At 37.1% G+C, this 21,940-nt stretch overlaps 2 protein-coding genes across 2 annotated transcripts in view; both read left to right on the top strand.

Moving 5' to 3' along the window:
- Nucleotides 1-21,940, top strand: part of JAKMIP1 (janus kinase and microtubule interacting protein 1) — a 76,149-nt gene that overhangs the window by 20,706 nt on the left and 33,503 nt on the right. The window contains exons 4-10 of the mRNA XM_088540001.1: nt 8,680-8,889; nt 9,517-9,636; nt 11,954-12,100; nt 12,730-12,870; nt 15,315-15,374; nt 19,108-19,236; nt 20,562-20,690. Of these exons, the coding sequence (XP_088396127.1) occupies nt 8,680-8,889; nt 9,517-9,636; nt 11,954-12,100; nt 12,730-12,870; nt 15,315-15,374; nt 19,108-19,236; nt 20,562-20,690 (936 nt within the window). The remainder of the gene's footprint in view (nt 1-8,679; nt 8,890-9,516; nt 9,637-11,953; nt 12,101-12,729; nt 12,871-15,314; nt 15,375-19,107; nt 19,237-20,561; nt 20,691-21,940) is intronic.
- Nucleotides 17,438-17,745, top strand: LOC148595869 (uncharacterized). The gene has a single exon (XM_088540024.1). It carries the CDS (start codon nt 17,575-17,577, stop codon nt 17,701-17,703), a length of 129 nt encoding a protein of 42 aa, XP_088396150.1. The 5' UTR covers nt 17,438-17,574; the 3' UTR covers nt 17,704-17,745.

Below are 21,940 nucleotides of genomic sequence, written 5' to 3'. Positions count from 1 at the left end.
AGTTTCTAGTTGCATTTAATTTTCCAAAGCCTGAGAAATAGTGAAGTGAAACACATAGCTCTGTGCCCTGAACTCTGTCATCATCAGCTTTGCAGTAAACACACCTGTGTTTTACTTCCAGTATTTATTGCCTTTCAGCTAATGAATTTCAATTTTGTCATGAAACTATACGCATTGTTTTTATGGAAAATAAGTATTGTTTCTTGGAATTCATTACAAACAAATCTCTAAACAATTGTTACCACATGGTTGTTACCATGTGCGGCAGCCTTTAATTTCGGGGAGAGGTAAAAAATAATGCAGAATTCCTAGATACCTGTATCTTCCTCTGGAAACTTGGGATAATGTAATTGGATCAAGTTATGGAATTAGTATGTGTCCATCCTCCCTCACTTTAATTGTGAAAAGGAAAGCTACCCTTAATTTGAAATTGAGGGCAATCAACTGCAGATTCGGGGTATTTGCTCAGTTTCTGCTCTTGTGCAAGCATTATTATTGATATTAGGACAGTTCTATACTGAAGCTGAACTTCAGTAAGTGCCCTTTTAAAGGAGGGGGCCAGCTGTACTTTATGGCAACATTAAGAGAAAAGCATATTTGGTCTTAATAGTCTAAAGTGGGCAGGCCATACTGTAACTGCAATTCAGTGAGTGTATTATGGGATTCAGTCTCTGATTGTCTTGCCAGGTTTGTCTTGTATTTTTAGGTCACAGATGATTCTTTCGGATTTTTTTTTTTTAATATAGGTTACATTGCAGCTTTTTTTAAAAAAAAAAAAAAAAAAAAAAGCTGATATTTTTTAATGTTGGTTTTAATACCCTTGACTGTTTGAGCCAAGTCTTGGTTTTGCCTGACTTTCAGTCAAAAAGAAAAGAAAAAGGGAAAAAAAAAAAAACACCTATTCCATGCCCTAAAAATGTTAGTTTCTAAACAATACAATCTGCTACTTTTTTCTTTAGTTTTGGATTGAGTTATGATAAATACCCAATGAGTCTTCTTCATACAAGATAAATGAGGACAATCTAGTAGTGTCTAGTAAGGTGAAGTAATATAATTTTTTTCCAGTGTATAAAAAAACTGTATATAGTATGAAAGTACATGGCAATTTGTAAATTTGTGAGACTTTCTGTAATAGTGCTATAAATTAAGTTAAATATATACGTGGGCACAATGTGCTGCCAACTAGGGAAAATGAAGGTAAAATTAACTAGTAACTGGAGGTTAAAATGAAATGAGACAATTTAAAAGTGAAGAGAGAACTTGAATTAGCAGTACAATTGCTTTTTCAATATTTTTTCCAGTGGTTTCCTGTTGTGTTGCTCTGTAAGCTTAGTAAAAGAATTGTGCTGATACAAGTTCAAACAATCAAAATTAAATATAAATAAATAAAAATAGAACAAAAAAAAACTGTGCTGGAATATATCCTTCTTGAAGGAAAAAAAAACCAAGTTCATTTCTCTGGCTCAGATTATGTGCTATCATAATTGTACTTTTTCATTCATGAAACCCTAATATGACCTGCCCTGAAGCAGGTGTTTTGCTGAGAGCTGCTAGGCAAGCAGATATGTATGGAAATCACTGCATCAAGGGACTTCTGTTTTAACGTGTGCTTCTAAGTAGTTCAGCCCATCCCCTGAGCTTAGGGCTGATACAAGATAAACTTAGTCCAACCTTTAATGGTATAGGGAAGTTTTGCTTATTAACTAGCTTAAAGAGCAGAACTGACCTGCTATAGAAGTATTTAATTTTGTATTTTTTTAAATTCTTTTTTTAAAATTTTACTCAATTTAAATGTTAAACCCCCCACCCACCCCAAATATTTTGGCCAACTTTTCTTGGACCTCAGTTAAAGTTTTTATTAAAATGCCTTAGCTTAGTAAAATCAGCATTCAAATCAAAAGTTCCCAGTGGAAGGTAAAGTTTGCCTCTCTTGCCTTAAATCAGCCAACATAGTGTATTCACATGGAAGACAGCACATCAACCTTATTCTGTTAGCAGCATAGCTGTGCAAGAGGGCACGGATGGTATATTCAACATAACGATAATAGTATTGTTAGAAGTTTCATTCATTACAGGGGTATGTGAATAGAGTTCTTAACAGGCTGCTGCTTGGCATTTTTTCTGCTTTTTTGCAGAAGAAGTATGAGCAATGGACTCTACAGGACTTTGGAAAATAATGCAAGAAAGAATCATTAAATGTATATTGAATTACATTGTCACTTTAGTCATTTACAATACAATTTAGGAAGCTGAGCATTTATTTTGTCAGCTACTAGTAATATAATGATATTTAAACTGTGGAACAAATTGAATAAATGAGTCACAATGGATTTTGCAATTTGTGCAGTGGAGTTTTAGTGAATAATATATTTTCTTTTTCCTGGAAAAATCTTTAACAAAAAGCCTTTCATTTGTCACAGATCCTATATGACCTTGTTAAAAACTTTCAACATATCCTCTTAAAGCTTCCTAGATGTCTTGAAGTGAATTGAAAGATGGTGTTAGTTTTCATGCTCCAAAAAAATCAGTGCAAAGGATTCCATTGCTCTCGGGTCTATTTCAATTGTATGCTCAAATAATCTTACAAGATTTACCAAAGACTGATAAGAATCTTTTCAGATTCATACTGTTAGGGAATCAATCTTCATGTTATTAATGGAATCAAAGTGAAAAATAACTCCCTTCCAGGAGCAATCCTGATCAGTTATCATTTGTGAAGTTAGCTAGACGATTTTAAATGTCTTTAGTTGTCTTAGTACAGATGAACTAGCTGCTTGATGTAAAAAGCCTTTCAAAATTTAGAACCCTTTCTCTGTTTTGTGTTTTCTAAATATACGTAATGGGGTACCTGAAGAAATGTAGTTCAACCTAATAAACTGCACGGGAAGGGGGGAAGAGAAAAAAGTGGGAAAAGATATTGGAGGAAAATGATGCATATGGATGGAAGAAAGCATATATAACCCTTATTCGCCACTGGATTGGCTGGCTTCTTTTACCCTTCCTCCTAAACTTTGGGTTAAATAAGCAGCAAACATTTAATTAAAGAGGTGAATCAGTCTCATGGAGTATGTATGTGTATCCCTGCTTTGGGTGGGCTTTCAGCATGGAATACTTGGTTAATATAAATATCTTGGTTCATATAAAACACAGTAATACCATTTAGCTCCTTTGTAACTGTTAAATTAGCCTTGTCTCTGTGCCTTTTTTTTTTTTCTCCTGTAGTAACTAGCAGTTCTCCTGTCAAAATATCGTTATTTTCACTAGCAACCATTTAGTATATCTTGGGATCAAGTCAGTTTCTTCTGGAGAAGAGCAGTGTAAAATTTTGTTCAGCAGTTGGCTAGGAGATAGGAATGGGTAAAGAGGAAGATCTTACGCTTGGCAGTGCAGCAGCTGGCTTTTTCCACTTGGAAAACTGAGTATGTCACTGCCTTCAGACATCTAGCTTCTAAATCCCTGGGAACTTCTCTTTCAACTTTGTGAGAGGCTAAAGTTCCCCCAAAGGTCTCTGACTTCCTTGTGTGATAGTTATTGAAGTGCGGGATAGTTGGCAGGGGATACTTGTTCTGATGGTTGGCTTGTGTTTCTTTTGTGTTTAATAAGTATTATTAAAACACTTATTTCTGCCTTTTTTTTTTTTTTCTTCTCATGACTGTTTGTTAGAAGGCTGTTAGATACGTGTTCTTAAACTGTAATTTTGGCACAGGCTGTAAACGTTAACTCTTTGCTGGTATAATGCAGGTAATTGCTGTGTTCAGCACCTAACATTTGATGGCACAAAATCGATTAATTAAGAACTGATGCTCCAGAAAGCTGTAATTTTAACCAAAAACACAAGAGTTACTCTTGCTATCCAAGGTGATTTGCCTCTGCAGCTGCTAGTGGATGACCTTATTTTCTTTACAATCCTCTTTTGGAGGATATTTACATTACATCTCTTCTAAAAGCATGCTTACTGAAAATGAATTTTAACCCTCCTTGAACTAAAGGTTCACCACCTTTAGTACAAACCATTTGTACTAAACTGTACCATGCTTGATTTTATAAGGAATTCTAAAATGCTTTAAATACAAGCAAAAATGAATGACAAAGAGTTCCCTTCACCCCTTTTGCACTGTGCAGCTGAAAAAGGGGACAAATTTGGTTTAAGCTGAAAAAAAGTTTGAGACCAAAATAGGCAGGTGGAAGGAATTTCTGGGCTAGATTTTAATGTAATATATGAGCGCAAAGCCTGGATTCATGGAATAAGATCTCACTGTATTAAGTATATTGGATGAAAAGATTGTCTCTCACTATTTGGACCTTGGTGAGAGGGAGCAAATGGTTAGTGGCATGTGGAGGAATGCAAGAAAGCTCTAGTGTAAGATCAGTGCAGTAACCACCTGTCGCTTATCTCGGTTGTGGATTAATTGTGCCACAGATGCAGAGCCCTCCTGTAGGCACCTGGTGTGGCAAGTCTTGCACCACGCTCCCCAGAGCACGAGGAGTTAAGGAGCACAGAGGAAAAGCACCTACTTGCTCAGTCAGGTTGTGAGTCAGGTGAGAGTTGATCCATCCAGGTGTATTAGCTTCAAGTACTGCCATTCTAATATCTGCATTGCTTGTAGTAAAGAGATTGCAAAGAGATGGCAATGTGCCTCTCCATGGCTTAGGTTCTGAGGGATGTTAACTTAGATACACTGCTAGACAACTGGAGAACAGACTGTGGTCTCAACAGCTCGTTACCATTAAAGATTGACAGTCTTTTTAATGGTTTCCTTTTGCATTTTAGAGGTGTCAAGTGAAGAGAGAGATTAAGAAGGTGATTGAGGAAGATTAGTCAGGTAACTAGGTGGGTATCTGTTTACAGTTCCTCCAAGCAAGAAGAGTGGCATGAGGTAAAACATGAAAATGCTTGACCAAAAATGCAATGAGTTGGCAATGAGGATTGGAAAAGGAACCCTGGTAAAAGATAAGGAATAGGCGGATGGTGGTTAGGCTGTAAATATCTTTGGAAGTGAGAATGAATTATTTGCTTAATTTAATGAAAGAAAATCAGTTTAGAGAATGAAGAAATAAGATTTTTGTGATTGAAGAGAACACCATTAAGAGTTTTCTGAATGGATGGAAACAGCCAGGACAGGCATATTGCTAAAGTTGGAAAGGAGAATGTAGCAATGACTGAGACATAAGAAATTGGATGAAAAGTCTAGCTGTATATTTGGCCCTTAAAGGTGATAGCAGAAAGCATTTTTATACATAATCAAATCAGACCTGGGAAGAGAACAAAATTAAAGGTGATAACCGTTTTGTGTCTGTGAACGATGAGCAGTCTGGGATGAATCTCGAGTGATGTAAAAAACCTCAGAGAAAAAAAAAAACAAGGACTGCTGTTCATTTTAATGTAGCGAATTCTACATCCCTCCTAGTGAATGAACACTGCAGTACTAGAATAAAGGGTTAAACAAAATTGAGAGGTCATGAGGGGAGCACTGATTGTTATTTCACTTCATACTAATTTGTAAATATATAATTAGACAAAGCAAGCTGGGAAAGCAAGCTTACTTGGATGGAAAAATTTGACAAACTTTTAAACGTATAGCTTCTTAATCTCCTGAAGGGCTTTTGTTACCTGAAAGCTTATTTATGTAAGTTATGTCACTTAGTCTAATGAGATATATTGCTTCTGTTTCAGACCATGCTTCTTTGAAATCCATAGATCATCGCTGCTATGCCACAGTTGCTACTAAAACCATGTATTTGATCAAAATAGTAACCAGCAGGGAATGAAGACTAATCCACTTTGGTTTCCATTTCCCTGATGGAAGATACTCCCAGATGGAAATGGAAATATTATAATACACAGCCTAATTGCATAAGGCTCTTCTGTTCTATAATGCCAACTTACGTGTTTTGTGTAACCAAATCTGGCAGGACATCTCCAAGGAAAGAGTAGTTCTGCAGGGGTGCCGAACTGGCACGGTGACAGTGTGTATACTTCTAACTGCAGTTAGTGCACCAAGTTAAGCTGAGTGACAAACCTTCCTTTGCTCTGTTTGCTTCAGTTTAAACCTATGTCATCTCCCTCCTTCCTTGTCTTGCACCTTCTCTCGCTTTGCCTCCCTGCCTCTTGATCTGACATCTGACCCATGTGGAACTGAGCGATGCTGCATCTCTGTTTACATTTTTCTCTTTGGAGTAGTTTGTAGTGTCTGTCAGGAAAGCAGATAGTCAAGACGAATATGTTTGCTTTATATTGTGCAAGTCAGAAAAAAAATAGTAAAGCTTTGGGTCAGGGACTGGAGGTAATTTTTTATTTTTATTTTTATTTTTTTTAAGTGAGGCAATGGCTGGGTTAATTTAGTTATGCTGGAGAAATCAAAGATGAAACGGTCGTCCTGAGGAAAGCGGAATTGTGTTTTCATTCTCAGCTTCTAAAGCAGAATTTCACTTAGATACATTATTGCTGCTGCTGTTCTATTCACGTTTATCAGTTTATATTAAATTAGTTGAACAAAATTGCTCTAGTAATTCCTTTTTCTGCTGCTTTATGCTAGTAATGAAACAAGTTCCTATTGCAATGCTCTGAGCATGTTTTTGTATGAGTAAGAGATTCTCTAGCATGTGCCTGTAATATAAAATATAAACCTTAAAACAAGAGTGCCCAGGCATTGATAATATATTGCTGTTTCAATTCTTGTCACTGTCCCAAAGATTTTCTTTTCTATTTGTCTGAAACATGGATTTTTTTTTCCCGAAATGTCACTGTATGTAGTCTGTAGAGTGGAAAGAAAAAGTAGTAAAAACCAAAAGGGAATTATGATTGAGGAGACATAGGCCTGGTTCCACTGATGATATCTATTTCAAAAGATGTATTTTGTTGGAGTTCTCCAAGCAGCATGCCAGCTGAAATTATTGCTTTCAACATGAAAAAATATGAAATTTAGTGCAAACTAAGTATCTAAGGTCAGGACCAGCTCTGTGACAGTACCTCTTCCTCGTTAAGCATTGCGTGGCCACAGCCCACTCTGTTACATGGGTGCTGTTCCACTTATTTCTGTCTGAACACCTGTGTAACTGAAAGCCAAACTTTGATCACAGTATTTAGTTACATGACCATATTTTTTCCCCAAAGGATCCCCGAGAGATCAGTGTGCATGACGGCATGCAGCGAATGAGACAGCTGCTTAATTTTTGTCATTGCTTTTCGGTCCTGCTGAAACACTGCGTGTTGGAGATTCTTCCATTGATAAAAGCCACATTCTTTCTCTGGAGTAATTTTTGGCATGCTTGAAAGTAGCACAGGTCTGAGTTAGTCTACTGGAAATTAATATACCAGTTTACTAGTTAAATGAGACCCAGAAAGCTACTTAAATTAGGCAAGAAATCTGCATTAGGACTAATAGTTGTAACTTAAAAGTAGTCCAGGCCAAGTTATTCCCTTCAGGTCTTCCTTTTTAACCTGGATCATGGCTTGACTTGGTTTTGTGAGACACCTGCTGCCATTCAGACTCTGCCCCCCAGCTAAATTCACAGGCTTTGTAACCTGTGGAAGGAGTCAGCTCAGGATGAAATGAGTTGTATCTAATCATGTAATTAAGCATGCTGTCAAATCTGACTGTTACACAGATTAACTGTAGATCAGAAGTAAATTTTTGACATTCCCTTCCTTAAGTTCTTAATGTAGAAAAGCAGGAATTTTACAGGAAAAGGGTTTTTTAAAATCTGCAGTATGCATATGATTTAATAACCTCATGATTTTTTTTCAAGACCGTGATTGCATGGGTTTATATTGGTTGAGAAAGTGATTCGGTAAACTGGAGGAGATACAGCACAGTTGCAATAAATATACTGTTAATGGTTAGCAGTCTTATTAAGAAATTGGTTTCTATAGTAACTACTGCAAATTGTCACTTCTTTTAGCACTTGCAGTAGTACCAGTGCTGTGAAGGACAAACCTTGGGAGGGCTGCGCTAGGTCCCTGCTAGCAGGCTGCTGTATGTGGTACTGGGCTGTCGGAACAGTACCGTTCGGTAGTTGTGGATGCTATGCCTTTGGACAACTTATTCTGAGTCTCCATGCATTTTCCTCCCTTTTTACTGTCGCACAAAGACTAGTCAGCATTTGAGTCTTATAACAAAAGCATAAAAAATATTTACATAGGTTTAATAGTTTAATTATGTCTCCATATGCATGGCATTAATTTAAAAATATCTGTGAAAGGTTTCACTGTGTGTGAAATTCCTTAAAGAAGAGGGAGTCGGCATGGGGCTGAGGTGTAGTGCTGAAGCCTCAAAATCAAAGCTTAGGTGGGTTTTAAAAGCTGTATCTGTCATGTCTTGTGTCCCTTCTCTGCAAAGTAGTGAAGGGAGATGCCTCTGCTGCTCGCAGGAGTGTTTGCATCCTCAGATAAGGGTGCAGCTCTGTATCCCATTTCAGTCTGTGTTCGGATCTATTTTTGTTTGTGTCTTGAGCTGAGATGTCACAGAGCAAGCCCTAATGGTCAGGTGAAGGCTGAAGCTTTTCCAAGGGGAGGGGAAAGGGCTTCAGGGGATTCTAACTGCTCTTTAGCCACCACAGCGTGGCTGCCTGTGTGCTTCCGAGAGAAACACAACTTTCCTCCTGCAGATTTCTGGCTATGCACACAGCAAACACTTGGGGATGTCGTGGCGACTTCTTTCTCGTGTTGTTTCTTTCCAGATGGATGAGATCAAAGGCAAAGACAGAGTAATTCTGGCTCTGGAAAAAGACCTTGGTGTCCAAGCAGGCCATACGCAAAAGCTGCTGCTCCAGAAAGAGGCCTTGGACGAGCAGCTGGTGCAGGTGAAGGAAGCAGAGCGGTACCACAGCAGCCCCAAGAGGGAGCTGCCCGCCGGCCTGGGGGACATTTCAGAGCTCATGGGCAGCCCGGTAAGAAAAACCACCTTTGCTTCAAGCGCTCAACCCGTGGCCATCGCTGCCCCTGTGGTCCCTTTGCTCTAGTGATTATGTTTCAAGTATTTACGTTGGACGATTCAGCCTTGAGCTTACTATTTTTTTTATGATTATAAAGGTCTTTTCCTTGTTTGTCGTTTGTAGAAGGATGGTAATTCTATTCATACAATTATTTATTTTATAACTTAGTATTTTAAAGAATGGCAAATAGAGATTGTACTTTTCAAGAAAAACAGTGCCATGTGGATTTAATCTAAGTGCTAGCTTCATTCTACTTGAGACTAAGATAGCTGGTGGAAAATTACTAGTAATAACTGAAATATTATTTATATATCAAGATTTCCTTCCCCCACTCCTCCCCACCAAAACTGTTAAATTTTCATGGATGTTTGGCAAGGAGAGAGTTTTTGTATAAGATATCATGTAGTTCTTTACAGGATATTTCTCTTTAACGTTTCAGTTGGTTAGAATAAGTTTTCCAGGAATTTATGTAAGAATCTATTTTAGATTCACACAATCCGCCTGCCCTGCCATGATTCTATTTCTCGATTATTGTTTTCTTTTTTAAATAACTTAATATACTTGTGTGTTTTTGATTTGAAGGAGCAGCATTTGGATGAAAGAGATATGCGGAGATTTCAGTTAAAAATCGCTGAACTGAACGCTGTAATAAGGAAGCTGGAAGACAGAAATACTCTTTTAGCAGATGAAAGAAATGAGCTGGTAAATTAATTAGCAATAAAGCAGATGGTGTCTGGAAGGGCATCTTTATGGTAAAAGATTTAATGTTGGAAAGTCGGTGTTATAAATAATTCACATGTTAATCCTGGTGGGCCACAATCAATTATTCCTAAAGATAAAGAATTTTGTGCAAGCTCTCTCACTCTCTCTTTCTTTTTATTATTTTTTTTCATGATATTAAGGAGCATAAGTGCAACCTCTGCTGTCCCAGAGAAATATAACTCTATAAACTTGTTTTGGAGTCATCAAAGGAGATATCACATTAACTAGTACCTGGCCTGTAGCACAATGTGATGATGTTGTATAAGACATGCATAATCTCAGCACACAATTTACTGTATTTATCTTTGAGATAGTGGAATTTGGCATTAGTTTTGAGACATGCTTTATGCTAACTAGGAGTTAAAAAGCTTTCTTGTGCTGAATATGAGAAATGTGCCACCCTGCATCTCAAGGGGAACCTCTTAAGTAGGTGAAATTGTCCTAAAAGTGTGATAGTAACTTACAAAAAGATGGTTATGAGAAGAATTTTAAGAATGATTTTTATTAGCATACATAGCTACTTAATTGCTTCTACTGAGGTCAGCGGTAAAATTCCCATTGACTCTCAATGGGAGGTGAGTTGTAGCAGTGAGAATTTTGGTAACCATTATTGTATTACACTGTATTATTTGTACTCTTATAGTGTCCTACTTCTGAAAGGCTTATTCGTTCTAATTAGATGAAACTCTTTCATCATGCAACCTATATATTTGATTCTAATGTAATGCTATTAGATCTGCTGAAGGCAGAAGGAGAAGGCACAGATGCAATATTTCAGTTGTATGGTTTGAGTCAAGCATTCACACCTTCCTTCTTGCTTTGTCAGACCTAGCCATCCATTCTGAGGTTGGAATACCTTTGTACAGTGTGACACAAAGACTTAATTTACTTGTGGCATCTTGAGCTGATCATCAAAGGAGATGATTTTTGAAGTTTCTTGTCCAAAACTTGTCTTAATCTACATTAGTGAAATTAATTGGACAGTACTAGAGTGAAATTAAGTGATTTGAGAACAAAATCGTGTCTTTTTGTCTTTAAAATTTTTCTCTTTAATTTTCTGTGGTATTAACTGGTCTTTTATAAGATGATACTGATTCCTCATTAAGTTTATTGGGATAAGAGGAGCATGCTTTATAGCCTGGATACAGTTAGCTACTACTTCACAGTACTTCACAGTTGCTGAGTGTCTCTTTCCACTTTTACTTGGGCTGCTGCTTTTCTTTGCTTTCTACTCGAGAACATCTTCCTTGTTTTCAAGATTCCTTTGTGTGAAGAATTTCAGTATCCTAATCCTTTATGTGGTTATGACCAGTCAATATATCCCTGAAGAATGCTTAAGCGTTGAATGCTGAAGTATTGCAACGTCAATCCTTCAGCATCACTGTAGATGGAGGGCAGTCAAACTCTTCTGTATGCTTGATTTGAAGACCCTAGAAATATATTTTGGAAAAGATATGAAGGAGGTTTTGTCATTTGGGGAGACAGGTAGATAAACCCAATAATATCAATACATTTCTGTGATGAAACACTATGAAAAATGATTTTTTTAGAATGAAACAGACAGCCAACTACACAATGAAAATAGGAAAAAGATAATCTCTTTACCAGCTAAAACTCAGTATATTATAAAATCTTTCATTTTGAAAAAAATTGCCCCCCCCTCTTTTTTTTTTCTTCATTCAAAACAGCTCAAAGATTAATGAGATGGAGTGAAATGTTGAATACGCACAAATGGGAGAAAGGGCAATGATTTTCTTCCCAAAATTGTCTGCCATCATAAAACCACAGGAACAAAATTGAGCAGCTTGAAAATGTCATCAGAATGCTGAGATTCAATCTGTGCCCTCTGGCTAACTCTAATTACACACAAGGTTTAAGGATTTTAAGTAATGGAAGAACAGTGTTCTACAAGGGGATAGCTAAGAGGAAGAAAGGTGACTGTCTTGTACCCAGGAGGCCTATCTACAACAAGATTAATTTATCAAGGAAATGCTTTCAGAGATATCATTATAAGTCTTTTCAAGAGCAAAATCCAGTGACCAGATCGAGTAATTTTGGAGTCTTTCCAAAAACACTGTTTTGGACTCCTGTAGTTCTTAGTTCAGCACTTGTCTATATCAGATGCCATTTAATGGAAGTAGTAAATTTTCTAAATGAAGGGAAAGGCAAGGGAAATCCCACATATTTCTTCTTTCAGCACAGCTGAAGTTTATTCAGCTAAGCAAAGCACAGCTAAGTTTGTTTCTTGCATTTGCAGCTGAAACGTTCACGGGAGACAGAAAGTCAGCTGAAGCCTTTGGTAGAAAAAAATAAGAGGATGAGCAAAAAAAATGATGATATGTTGCAATGTATCCAGAGAATGGAAGAAAAAATAAAAAATCTGACAAGGGAAAATGTAGAATTGGTAAGTAACTGTCTCTGAGGTCTCTTCATCTTGCCCACAGTAGCACTGAGCTTGTGAGGCCCTTGTATACATACATTTCAATATACGCAATACCGACTTTTCAGAGTGTGAGCCATGGGATGTTATCACTGTTAAATTCAGCCAAACACAGCTGTTTCATATTCTAAATTCAAAGTGGCTTAACTTCTATGTGCTTGGTGTTGTATCAGTTCACACTGATTAAGGGAAAAGATCACAGATAGGTAAAATGTGTTTGGAAGTTATAAGAATGTAGCACTCAAACTCAGCCTTAGCAAATGCTGCTTTTCTGAATAAAAGTCAAAACTGGATTTGAATACATTTTGAATACATGTGCCAAAGGCCCTGCTGTGTTAGATCACTTGTCCATCAGGTTAGTGTTGTTCCAGACCACACTCTCAAATTCTGTTTTAAAACATCTTCTGAGATAATGGCACAAATGCATATGGATGGTGTAATGTCAGACTGGGGGAAAAGAGGCCCAATGTGGTGGTAGCGCTGATGAATCTGAAGAATTCTTGATTAACATATTGCATTGATGAGTGCTAGTGTTATGTCAAGATACTTTAAAATATTATTTGTATTTTAAGAATGGATTTTATTTTTTGTAGAAAGAGAAGTTATCTGCACAGCCAGTGTTGAAGAGGCACACGTCTCTGAATGATCTTAGCAGCACACGGGAAGAGCAAGAAATTGAGTTCCTCAGACTGCAAGTCAAAGAACAGCAGCATGTTATTGACGATCTCACAGTGGTAATATTTCTCATGCCTAGGAGCATGTGCAGCCACATGCATCTATAGGCAAATTAACGATTTTAGAGGAACATTTCATTCAAGTTGTGGTAGTGATATAGAAATAACTCTTCAGCATTGAAAAGTTCTTGCTATTTCACTAGTAGTGAATGAGTTTGGCATCTGTGTGCATTATAAAATACTTCCCTATTAAATGCTGCTTCTGAGAAGAGATGTATCAGTCTATCCACATCCAGAATTGCCTGTCCACAGCTGAAGAAGTTAGAGGAAAGGACACATTCCCCATCTTAACAACTGAAACATGTCTGATGTAGCCTGTGATGTAGACCCAGCCACTCCCCTGATTAGAAATTCTCCTCTAAGAAAAAGATAAGCAGGTTGGAATTAATTTCACCTAACTGTAAGCATCTCTGAGCCTGCTACGCTACCTCTTTATAGCAAATGGAGAGAAATATGCACTTTATTTATTTTTGTTTCATCTTTCATCCAGTATTCTGAGCAAATACATTGTGTCCTAACTTAGGTCAACTCATACATATTCATGTTTAGCCTGCAAGTAAAAGAAACAGGCTTTTTAAAGTGTTTTTATTTTGTTGGAGTGTTTTTGGTTTTTTTTTTTTTGCTGTTTCTTATTTAAAGATAACACCTCATAGGTAGAAAAGAAGTTGAAATGTTAAATGCTTGGCCTTTGATGAGATTGCAGTGGGATCCTTTGTACTTCCATGGTATTTGTTAACTGTCTTCTCTGGCTCAAATCACATCTCCAGAGAATAAAAATGTATCATAAATAAATAATGACCCACATGTCACGTACCTTATTAATAGAGAAGTTGCCAGCTTACCTACAGCTAAGACTAATGTGATGCACAGAAATAAGAATCAGGGAGTTAGGCAATAGGGTTGTCTGAATTTTAGGTTTTGGTTTTTGTGTTTTTGTTTGTTTGTAGGATATCTTTGATGCTGTTGAGACTGTATCAACTTGAGTTCACCCATAACAGTAAAATCCTGGTCAGTTCTTGAAAGGAAAAATTGTCCAGATACACTCAGCTGCTTGAAAAAGATGCTAGTGATTCAACAAATTTTATTTTATTTTTTATTTTTACTTGGCATTAATATTGTCCCAGTAGCTTAATGTTTTGTTGAGGCAGGTAATAAATTAAGACGTCGTCTTAGAAGGAAGATTAGAAAAAAGGAAGGAATGGGAGGTTCTGAAAGCATAGTTCATTCTGCATTGGATGAAGCAAGTGATGAAGCAAGACTGGCCATTTTCCTTAATCATTTGGACACTTGCTTAGGATGCAAGAGACATAGGTTAAAGGAGAAACTGTATCTTAACTAGGATCCTGAGGAGTGATTTTGCTCTACTGTCTACAAGTCTAGAAGTTTTGCTTCACCTTTAGTTTATTCTATTTTTGTGCAACATGAAATAACCTGTTCCATTCTAGCTTGGTAGTCAGTACCTTACTTTGAAAACCACACGCAAATTATTGTGCCTTTCTGAATGATTTTGTATTTTCAGACAATTTCTTTTCAGGAGTAATGTGCCAATAGAGATGAATTGCTTTATTGTGATTTCCATGGAGAGCTTCTGATTTACTGAGTTTCTGAACTGAATGTACAGCGAATAGCTCTGAGCTGCCAATTCCAGCAGCATAAAGAATCACACCAGGCAGCGAGAAACTGCCAGAGAAGCAAAGAAAGTTTCTAACATTCTTTTTAAAACAGATGTGTTGCGAACAAGCATGCAGAGCTAAGGAAAGAATCGAGAAAAAAGCAGGGAAACAGCTGACCTTGCCTTTCATTTCTTAGCATTTGTAATCTTTTGAAATTGAAGGCACTGTTCTTGCGCTGGTTGTGTACAAACCCTGCTTTTTCCAGTTATAACGCTCTGATATTATGATATAATTAATTGTGATCTTGCACTTGACCTGCTAGCTTAAACATAGACCCAAGTTCCTTAGATGCGAAAGTGACTTTGGATTTGCGAATCACCCAGTAGATACCGTGTAGCACCATGTGTGCATATGCACGGCCCAGTCGTGCATCATGACATGAGCTGGACACGGTTTTGCCTACCTGCCTGCTGCTTCAGACAAGACAGCCACTGGCATGAGGACATTACCTGGGTTTCCATAGTGAGCTTCTCAGTAAAAGGATTGAAAGGACTGGCAGAAATCCGTGCCCGATATTTAGCAGAGCCTTTCCTTGCTGCTGTCCAGCAAGGTGGTGAAGTACCTGTCTGATGATGTGTTTGCTGTAGGGATGCAGTGCAGTGTGGCGGGCCGGTACGCCTGCATGCTGCTATCTCAATGGATAAAGATGCTCTACGGGTGTTAGTTTTACCTCAGGCTTTAAGAAAACTTCAATGAGATTCCTTTGTGCTACATATATCTAAATATACCTTTTAAAAGAAACCCAAACCAAAATGTTCCCTTCCCTTCTAGGAAAGGGAACGGTTGATACGGTCTAAAAAGCAGAGGAGGAAAAGTCTCAAACCTCCAAAGGTGAGTCATTGGTTTTTGTGCATTTGGATTGCTGTGAAAAGGGCATTTGCAAACATTGCCTGAAATTAGAGGTCTACATACATAAATGGTAAAACCTCTATTAGCCTGCTCCTGTGTCTGCTGAGTGTTTATTAACATTTAGGACCTACAGTTTTGTGCAACACACAAAAAGTTTTTTACTATTATTGTTTTTTTTTTAGATCTAATGATATTTTTGGTCATCATGGCTTAAATATTCAAATGATTTGAGGCCTAGGTGGTATAATGACTTGAAACAACTGATGTTTCAAAGGACCAAAAGGCCTTAAGAGGAGAGGGAAGAATAAATAAATAAATTAAAAGTCCTTTAAAGTAATTTTAAGTATGAGAGAAAATTTAAAAGTCAGAAAAGGAAAAGTTTTGTTTCAGTGTGGAGAGAATATTCAAGTATATGGTAGCTTAAACTACATTGTGTCCTAAATGGAAATGACACTTGCTTGTGTGTCTTGCCTCCTATACTACTGGTGACCTCCAGGTGGTGCTTTTTTATTACTTTGTATTTCACAATATTGTATCCTGAAATATTTGTACTTTTTGGTCCTCTTATTCAGCGGTAATGTCTTCAACTGGTTCTTCTGATACATGTCTTTGCCATTTTTATGTCTTCGTACTACAATGTTTTCTTTTGCATAGTGAAAGACTGTTGGAGGTCAAATCTGTTTGCAGTAAATATGAACCATTCTCTGCTATAGTATGCTTCTGTATCATGGGCAGAATTAAAAACAGGACTAAAAAAAAAAATGTGTGTATGTATATGTATTTGATCCTATGCCCTAATTTTTATAGAAATTGCCTCTAATTACTAGTTCTCATCCTATTCGAAATTAATTGTGTAAGATCTTTTTATGAATTAGAGATTTTGATGAAAAATCCAATTAATCTTCTTTTTCATAGGAGATTATAACTAGTGATGCTAACTTTTATAAGTTAAAAAAAAATCCAGATTTACTCATTTCTGCCTTAAATTTTCTGTATTAGGCCTTCAGTTGGATCAGATTCCATTCCTTTCCCCATTGCCTAGTTTATCTTGAGAGAAATGCTGCTTTCATAATACCTCTTTCTTACTTCCTCCATTCCTTGTTGACCAAAAGAAGAATGGAACAACATGAGGGCTTTAGCAAATGCCTGTGATTCCACTGAAAAATCTATGATAGTCCATTTTCCACACGATAAAAGTGCTGCAGTTGGGGCACTTTTGCAAAATTATTGCAAGAATTGTGCTTATGAGCCACTGAAGTGTTCAGGATTTCCTTCTTATGGTACATAGATGTGTGTCAAAAAGAAACAAATATTGAGTAACAAACATAACTCCTGCTACTTGTTGCCTCTCATGACACCTAGACTATTAGTGACAATTGGCCATTGTCTTGCACCTGTGCAGCCTTTAATTAATGCAATCGGTGTGGCATTAATGTGCCGTTGTAGCTTTTCCTGAACAGGTATGTTTACTTTCCTACTTCCTTAATTTTAGTGCACTGTGTTTGCTCATTCTTCATTGTTTTCCTGTCAATATTTTCCTGACAGAGATTCCTGTTAGCTAGAGTAGAAACGACAGCATACTCCTGCTGTGGCAACAGCATGTAGTTCAGCTGAAAGGCTTTTGAAAATACCCAGAGTTTAATTATTGTTTGCAATCAGGTATCTCTGTTATTTCTATAGCAATGCAAGTGTGCTAGGTTACTGTTGCTAGTGCAGTGTTTAACAGAGCACGCTTAAATACCAGGGGACGTATTGGTCCTTAGGAGATGCTGGCAACCAGCTCAGCTTTCTCGGAGGGAAGGAGCCCCATAGCTGTGAATATGAGGTGTTTAGGGCAGTGAGGGACTCACTGGGTGCATTCAAGACTGTTGGATTTTCCTTTGAGCTGCCTCAGCCAGCAGAGAGTTCATTTCTCTGATAAGGTGGCACTGGATTTGTTGGATGAAGGATGTACCGGAGGTGCATGTTTTGCTCCTCACAGCACGCTTGCTCAGCTGCTTAGAAATTTTGATAGTGAGATGATCGAAGAACTCTGGACTTTTTTTTCCTCACATCCATAGAATGGAATTACATAATTGCCCATTTTGTTTAGAAATTGCAGGACTCTGAAGATTTACTTCTTTATGTGAAATTTAATAAACAAGCTGTATTTGTGATAGTGGCAAGTCTGCACAGTGGTGTGATGGAGTTCATATTTCTTGGTTTATGTTTTTCTTTTTTTATCTGTCTCTGTGTATTGGTGTGCCTGTATTTTTCTGGCTGCCAAGAAATGACATATAAGCACAAAGGTAAGAAGTTGCAGGTTAGTTAATATAATGGCATTACAGGGAAATTCTGTTGAATTCCCTGTTGTAATTCACTGAACATGTTGGTTCAGTTTCATCATGTTTGATTAATTATTTGAAAATAAGACAAATCTGATTTAAACATATTAAAAATAGGAGTGTTTATCACTATTTGTTTATAATATTCTCAATCTATATTTATTAGGACTTCAATAGAAGTCTTAATACCTTAGTTGTAAAAACTGAACACATATTTTTACTTTGAAACTATGTGAAAGAATTGATGTAAGTTTTAATTGATGTAAGTTTTATTTTTGAAAAAAAATTTGCTATTGACTATATGGCAATAATCAGTGCAAGTTATATTTAAATCAGTGGTTTTTTTCCAGCAACTGACATTACTATTCTTTTAGTCATCATTTAAAAGTAACGATAATAGTATTGAATGGTTTGTTTTTTTTACTTTTGACACTCCTTGAAGCTTTTGATTTTTTCAGTGTTACGGGAAACACTACTTTTCTTACATAATTCCCTGCATAATTGCATGTGTTATGTATTAAATTAGGTACGTTAATTTTCCTTAGGCTTTGTTGCAGGTGAAATATTTAAATATAGCTAATATCATTTGTCAAAATGACAGCATTGTGAAATATTTTTCAAAACCTCTATACATTTATATAAAATCAAAAACACTTCTGTAATGTTGTGTTTCACTCCTTGAAACAGCGTATTGCCTCCTAGTCATTTTTTTAGTGCCCAAGCCAATATTTTACTGCAAGTTGTGGTTGAGCTTTGCTCAAACGTGATTGTCATCCTTGGGAGGCCAAGTAGCCTTGAAATGAAAGGAATAAGCAGGATCAACCATTTCATAGCTCTCTAAGCTGCTGTTAATACTTCCTGATGAGACGACCCAGCAAAAGGGATTGCAGGTTTGTTAGTCTTGCAGCCTTTCTTGAGAGTAGCAGTTTGCTTAGCCCTAGTTTCAAATCCCAATATACTTGGCATTTTGCTGTTGGATACAAGGAGTACTCAGTTTGCAGGACAGAGTGGTGCAGAACGTGAATGCCAGAAGAAATCCCCAGATTGCAAGCAGGCTATTTTGAAAAATGTAAGTAATTCACTGAGATTTGGAGAATAAGGTTGCATAAAGAAACCTTCTTTTTCTTTCGCAACCCCATTCTATGAAGGGTTGACTTGCCAGCCTCCCTCACTGTGGGATAATGAACAAATCTCACAGTTCTTACGTGAATGAGCACAGTGAGGTAATTGGAGTTATGAAAGTGTCTCAGATGGAGCTCCTATATCCCTGTGGTTATGAACTCAGATATTGTAGAAATAAAACTAAAGCAATGATCAGAGAGGCCCCAATTGTTAACCAGGTTGCTGAGTTTTTCTGTTTTCCTAGTAACTAAGAAAAACTGACTTTTCAGAGGCATGTTGTGGAGACATTTTTTGGATTTGATGAAGAATCCATGGATTCAGAAACATCATCTGTAACATCATATAATACAGATAAAACAGACAGAACACCAGCAACACCAGAAGAAGATTTGGATGATGTAAGTACCAGCTCTTATCTTTTACAAAAAACAACATGGAATAAAAATGGAGCACAATTTTTCAGCTATTCTGCCACAGAAACTCAAAGAGACTTGTCAGAGTTGCTTGGTTTTGTTTCAAGCCCAAGAACAAATACACATTCATGGCAGTAGAATTAATGAATAGGCATTCAGCCTTACAAATTTGGCAGGATATTGGGTTGAGAAATAAAATTGTTTTTCTCCAGTCTTTTTTTAGGTAGTCAGAAGGAGAAAATAAATTGGCAGGTTGCTTTGCCAAGAGTAAATAGTTATTTACACAATAGTTTGTCTTAGAACCTTATAATTTATTTGACTATTTTGCTGCAGCCAGGATTTTCTCACTGTGCTGAACGATATCGAGAAAGGCTTTTGCAAATCATTAGGCTTAAATGATCATAGGTAGTAAATACCCAGTGACATGTTTTGTCTGGACTGTGCATTACAGAGTGCAGCTGGCCTACTTGCAGTGCTGAGGACAAGCATGAATTAGACCATTTTTTATCTTTCTTTTTTTGTTTGGTGACTTCTGCCTCTTACACTTCAGCTGGAACTTTTCATCCCTACTTTTGGCCAAAAGTATCCTTTGAAATCTTTTCTAATTATCTTGTTTATAAAGGCTTCCTCTTTTGCTAGGTTTAATATCTAACAGTATTATAATCTCTTTTTCCTTGGAGTTTGAGTTCCTGGAGCAAAAATTAATCAAAGGAGGAAAATTTCTTGCCCTCAGGATTGTAAGAAAGACCTTGAAACTGTGCATGGCAATTGTTCAAAAATCCGAAGCAAGCTAATATACCAAAATGACTTCAGAATTAAAAAAATAAAAATAAAAATAAAAGGCCATCTTATGACTTTTAAAATATAACCTCTGTCTTTGTGTGCTTGGTGCCGGTAAGATCATTTTATTGTGGCACAGTAAACACAAAGTGCAAGGAAGTCGTGTACTGTACGGCAAGCAGGACCCTTCTGAGCTGTAGCACCAGAGTTGCTGAGGGAAGCGATGCACAGAGCGATTCTCCCTCACCTTTCCCCTTACAGTTCTTTGCCCTTCCTATCCGTTGATGCCTTATATATTAACTTATAGTGTCTTGAAATTATAGATACAGTTATTAATCTCTGCATTTCTGTCTCAACTTGAAATAATCTTTCTGCTATTTGTGTGTTGCCATTTTTAAACCTTTATTGAACTTTGCAACTTGGTATGTTTTTTGTGTGTTGTGTGTGTACTATATCTGTACATAAATACACATTAAGTGTATTTTTTTCTTTGCACACACAAAACCACTTTTTTCCCCCCCTTCATTAAGAGCACACCTAAAGAAGAAGCTGAACTCAGGTTTTGCCAGCTAACGAGAGAGTATCAAGCTTTGCAAAGAGCATATGCGTTGCTTCAAGAACAAGTTGGTGGAACCCTGGATGCGGAGAGAGAAGCAAGGGTAATTTTTGATTGAAAATGATTTTTAGTTCTGAAATAGTTGAAAAAGCTGAAAAAAAAATCCCAATAGCAGGAAATGTCTTGGAAGGTCAGTAAAATCCAAAACACTAATCTCATTACAGTGTTTCTCCTCAGGATTAGAGACTGTTATCAGTAAGGCAACTACTTACATACAGCTGGTGTGATCAGAACAAAGATGATATGTTTCATTCTGATATGCACAATTGATTTGAGAAATAAGAAGCTCTTACAGAGAAAAACACCCCAGCAAAATTGCACTTTGGATAGTAACATGATGAATTTAACATGAACCAGGAAATAGGCTGTAAAAGGTGCTTTTGTTATAAGAGTGTATTAGAAATATGATCCATATCTGATGTGGGAAGAATTTATCTTTAAAAGTTTTGTACAGACTATGAAATCACAAGGTATTTGGAGTTGAGAGAGACCTCTGGACATCATCTGGTCCAAGCCCCTCTGCTCAAGCAGGATCACCTGTAAGAGTTGTCCAGGGCCACATGCGGTCATTTTTTGAGCATCTCCAGGGATGGAAACTCCACAACCTCTATGAGCAACCTGCTCCAAAATTCAGCCAGCCTCACAGTAAAGAAGTGTTTTCTTGTGTTCAAGTGGAGCTTCTTGTTTTTCAAATCATAATTTGTTTTTTGTTATCAAATGAACTTTTTTTTTCCCCTGTGTGTGGGCGTGGCTGTGATGCACTTCCTATGCAGTCTTACAAAAATCTGCTCATATTAAAGGCTGTCTTCCTAAGTGAGAAAGCTGAGTAAGCAGCAGGAGTAAGGGTTTGAGAATCACTTCTCAGCCTCGTTGCAGACCTGGGGATAGAAGTGGGCACTCTAATGGCACAGGTTGCAGCTTTCACCTGCTAGCTCTTTTCTTTCGTGATACTTGAATGTTTTTGTTTCACTCTGATGTTTGATAATGGATAGGAAGGCCGAAGAACATTTATGGCAGTCTTTTGGTTGAAGTAAGAGGAATTACTTTCCTCTTATCATTGCGGTGCTAATTTTTACTACTCTTTAGGCCTGTTATAAAGCTAACAATATCATATAATTATGACTGTTTCTCAGTTTCAAGGAGGGTATTTTTTTTAAGTGTGGGGAAAATAATTTCATTCACTATTAAAGTGAGATTTCACATCACTTATGTATTTTTCAGCTATATGAAACTTTCTTTTGTGCTTATGGGAAGAGAGGCACTAGTATGAATATTTTCAGTAATGTCATTTTT

Source organism: Tinamus guttatus, unplaced genomic scaffold (assembly GCF_059628265.1).
Source record: "Tinamus guttatus ecotype Peru unplaced genomic scaffold, ASM5962826v1 Tinamus_guttatus_pri_ptg000052l, whole genome shotgun sequence".
NCBI lineage: Eukaryota > Metazoa > Chordata > Aves > Tinamiformes > Tinamidae > Tinamus > Tinamus guttatus.
Note: the sequence above shows the minus strand (reverse complement) of the source record. Positions and strands in the feature narration are given on the sequence as shown.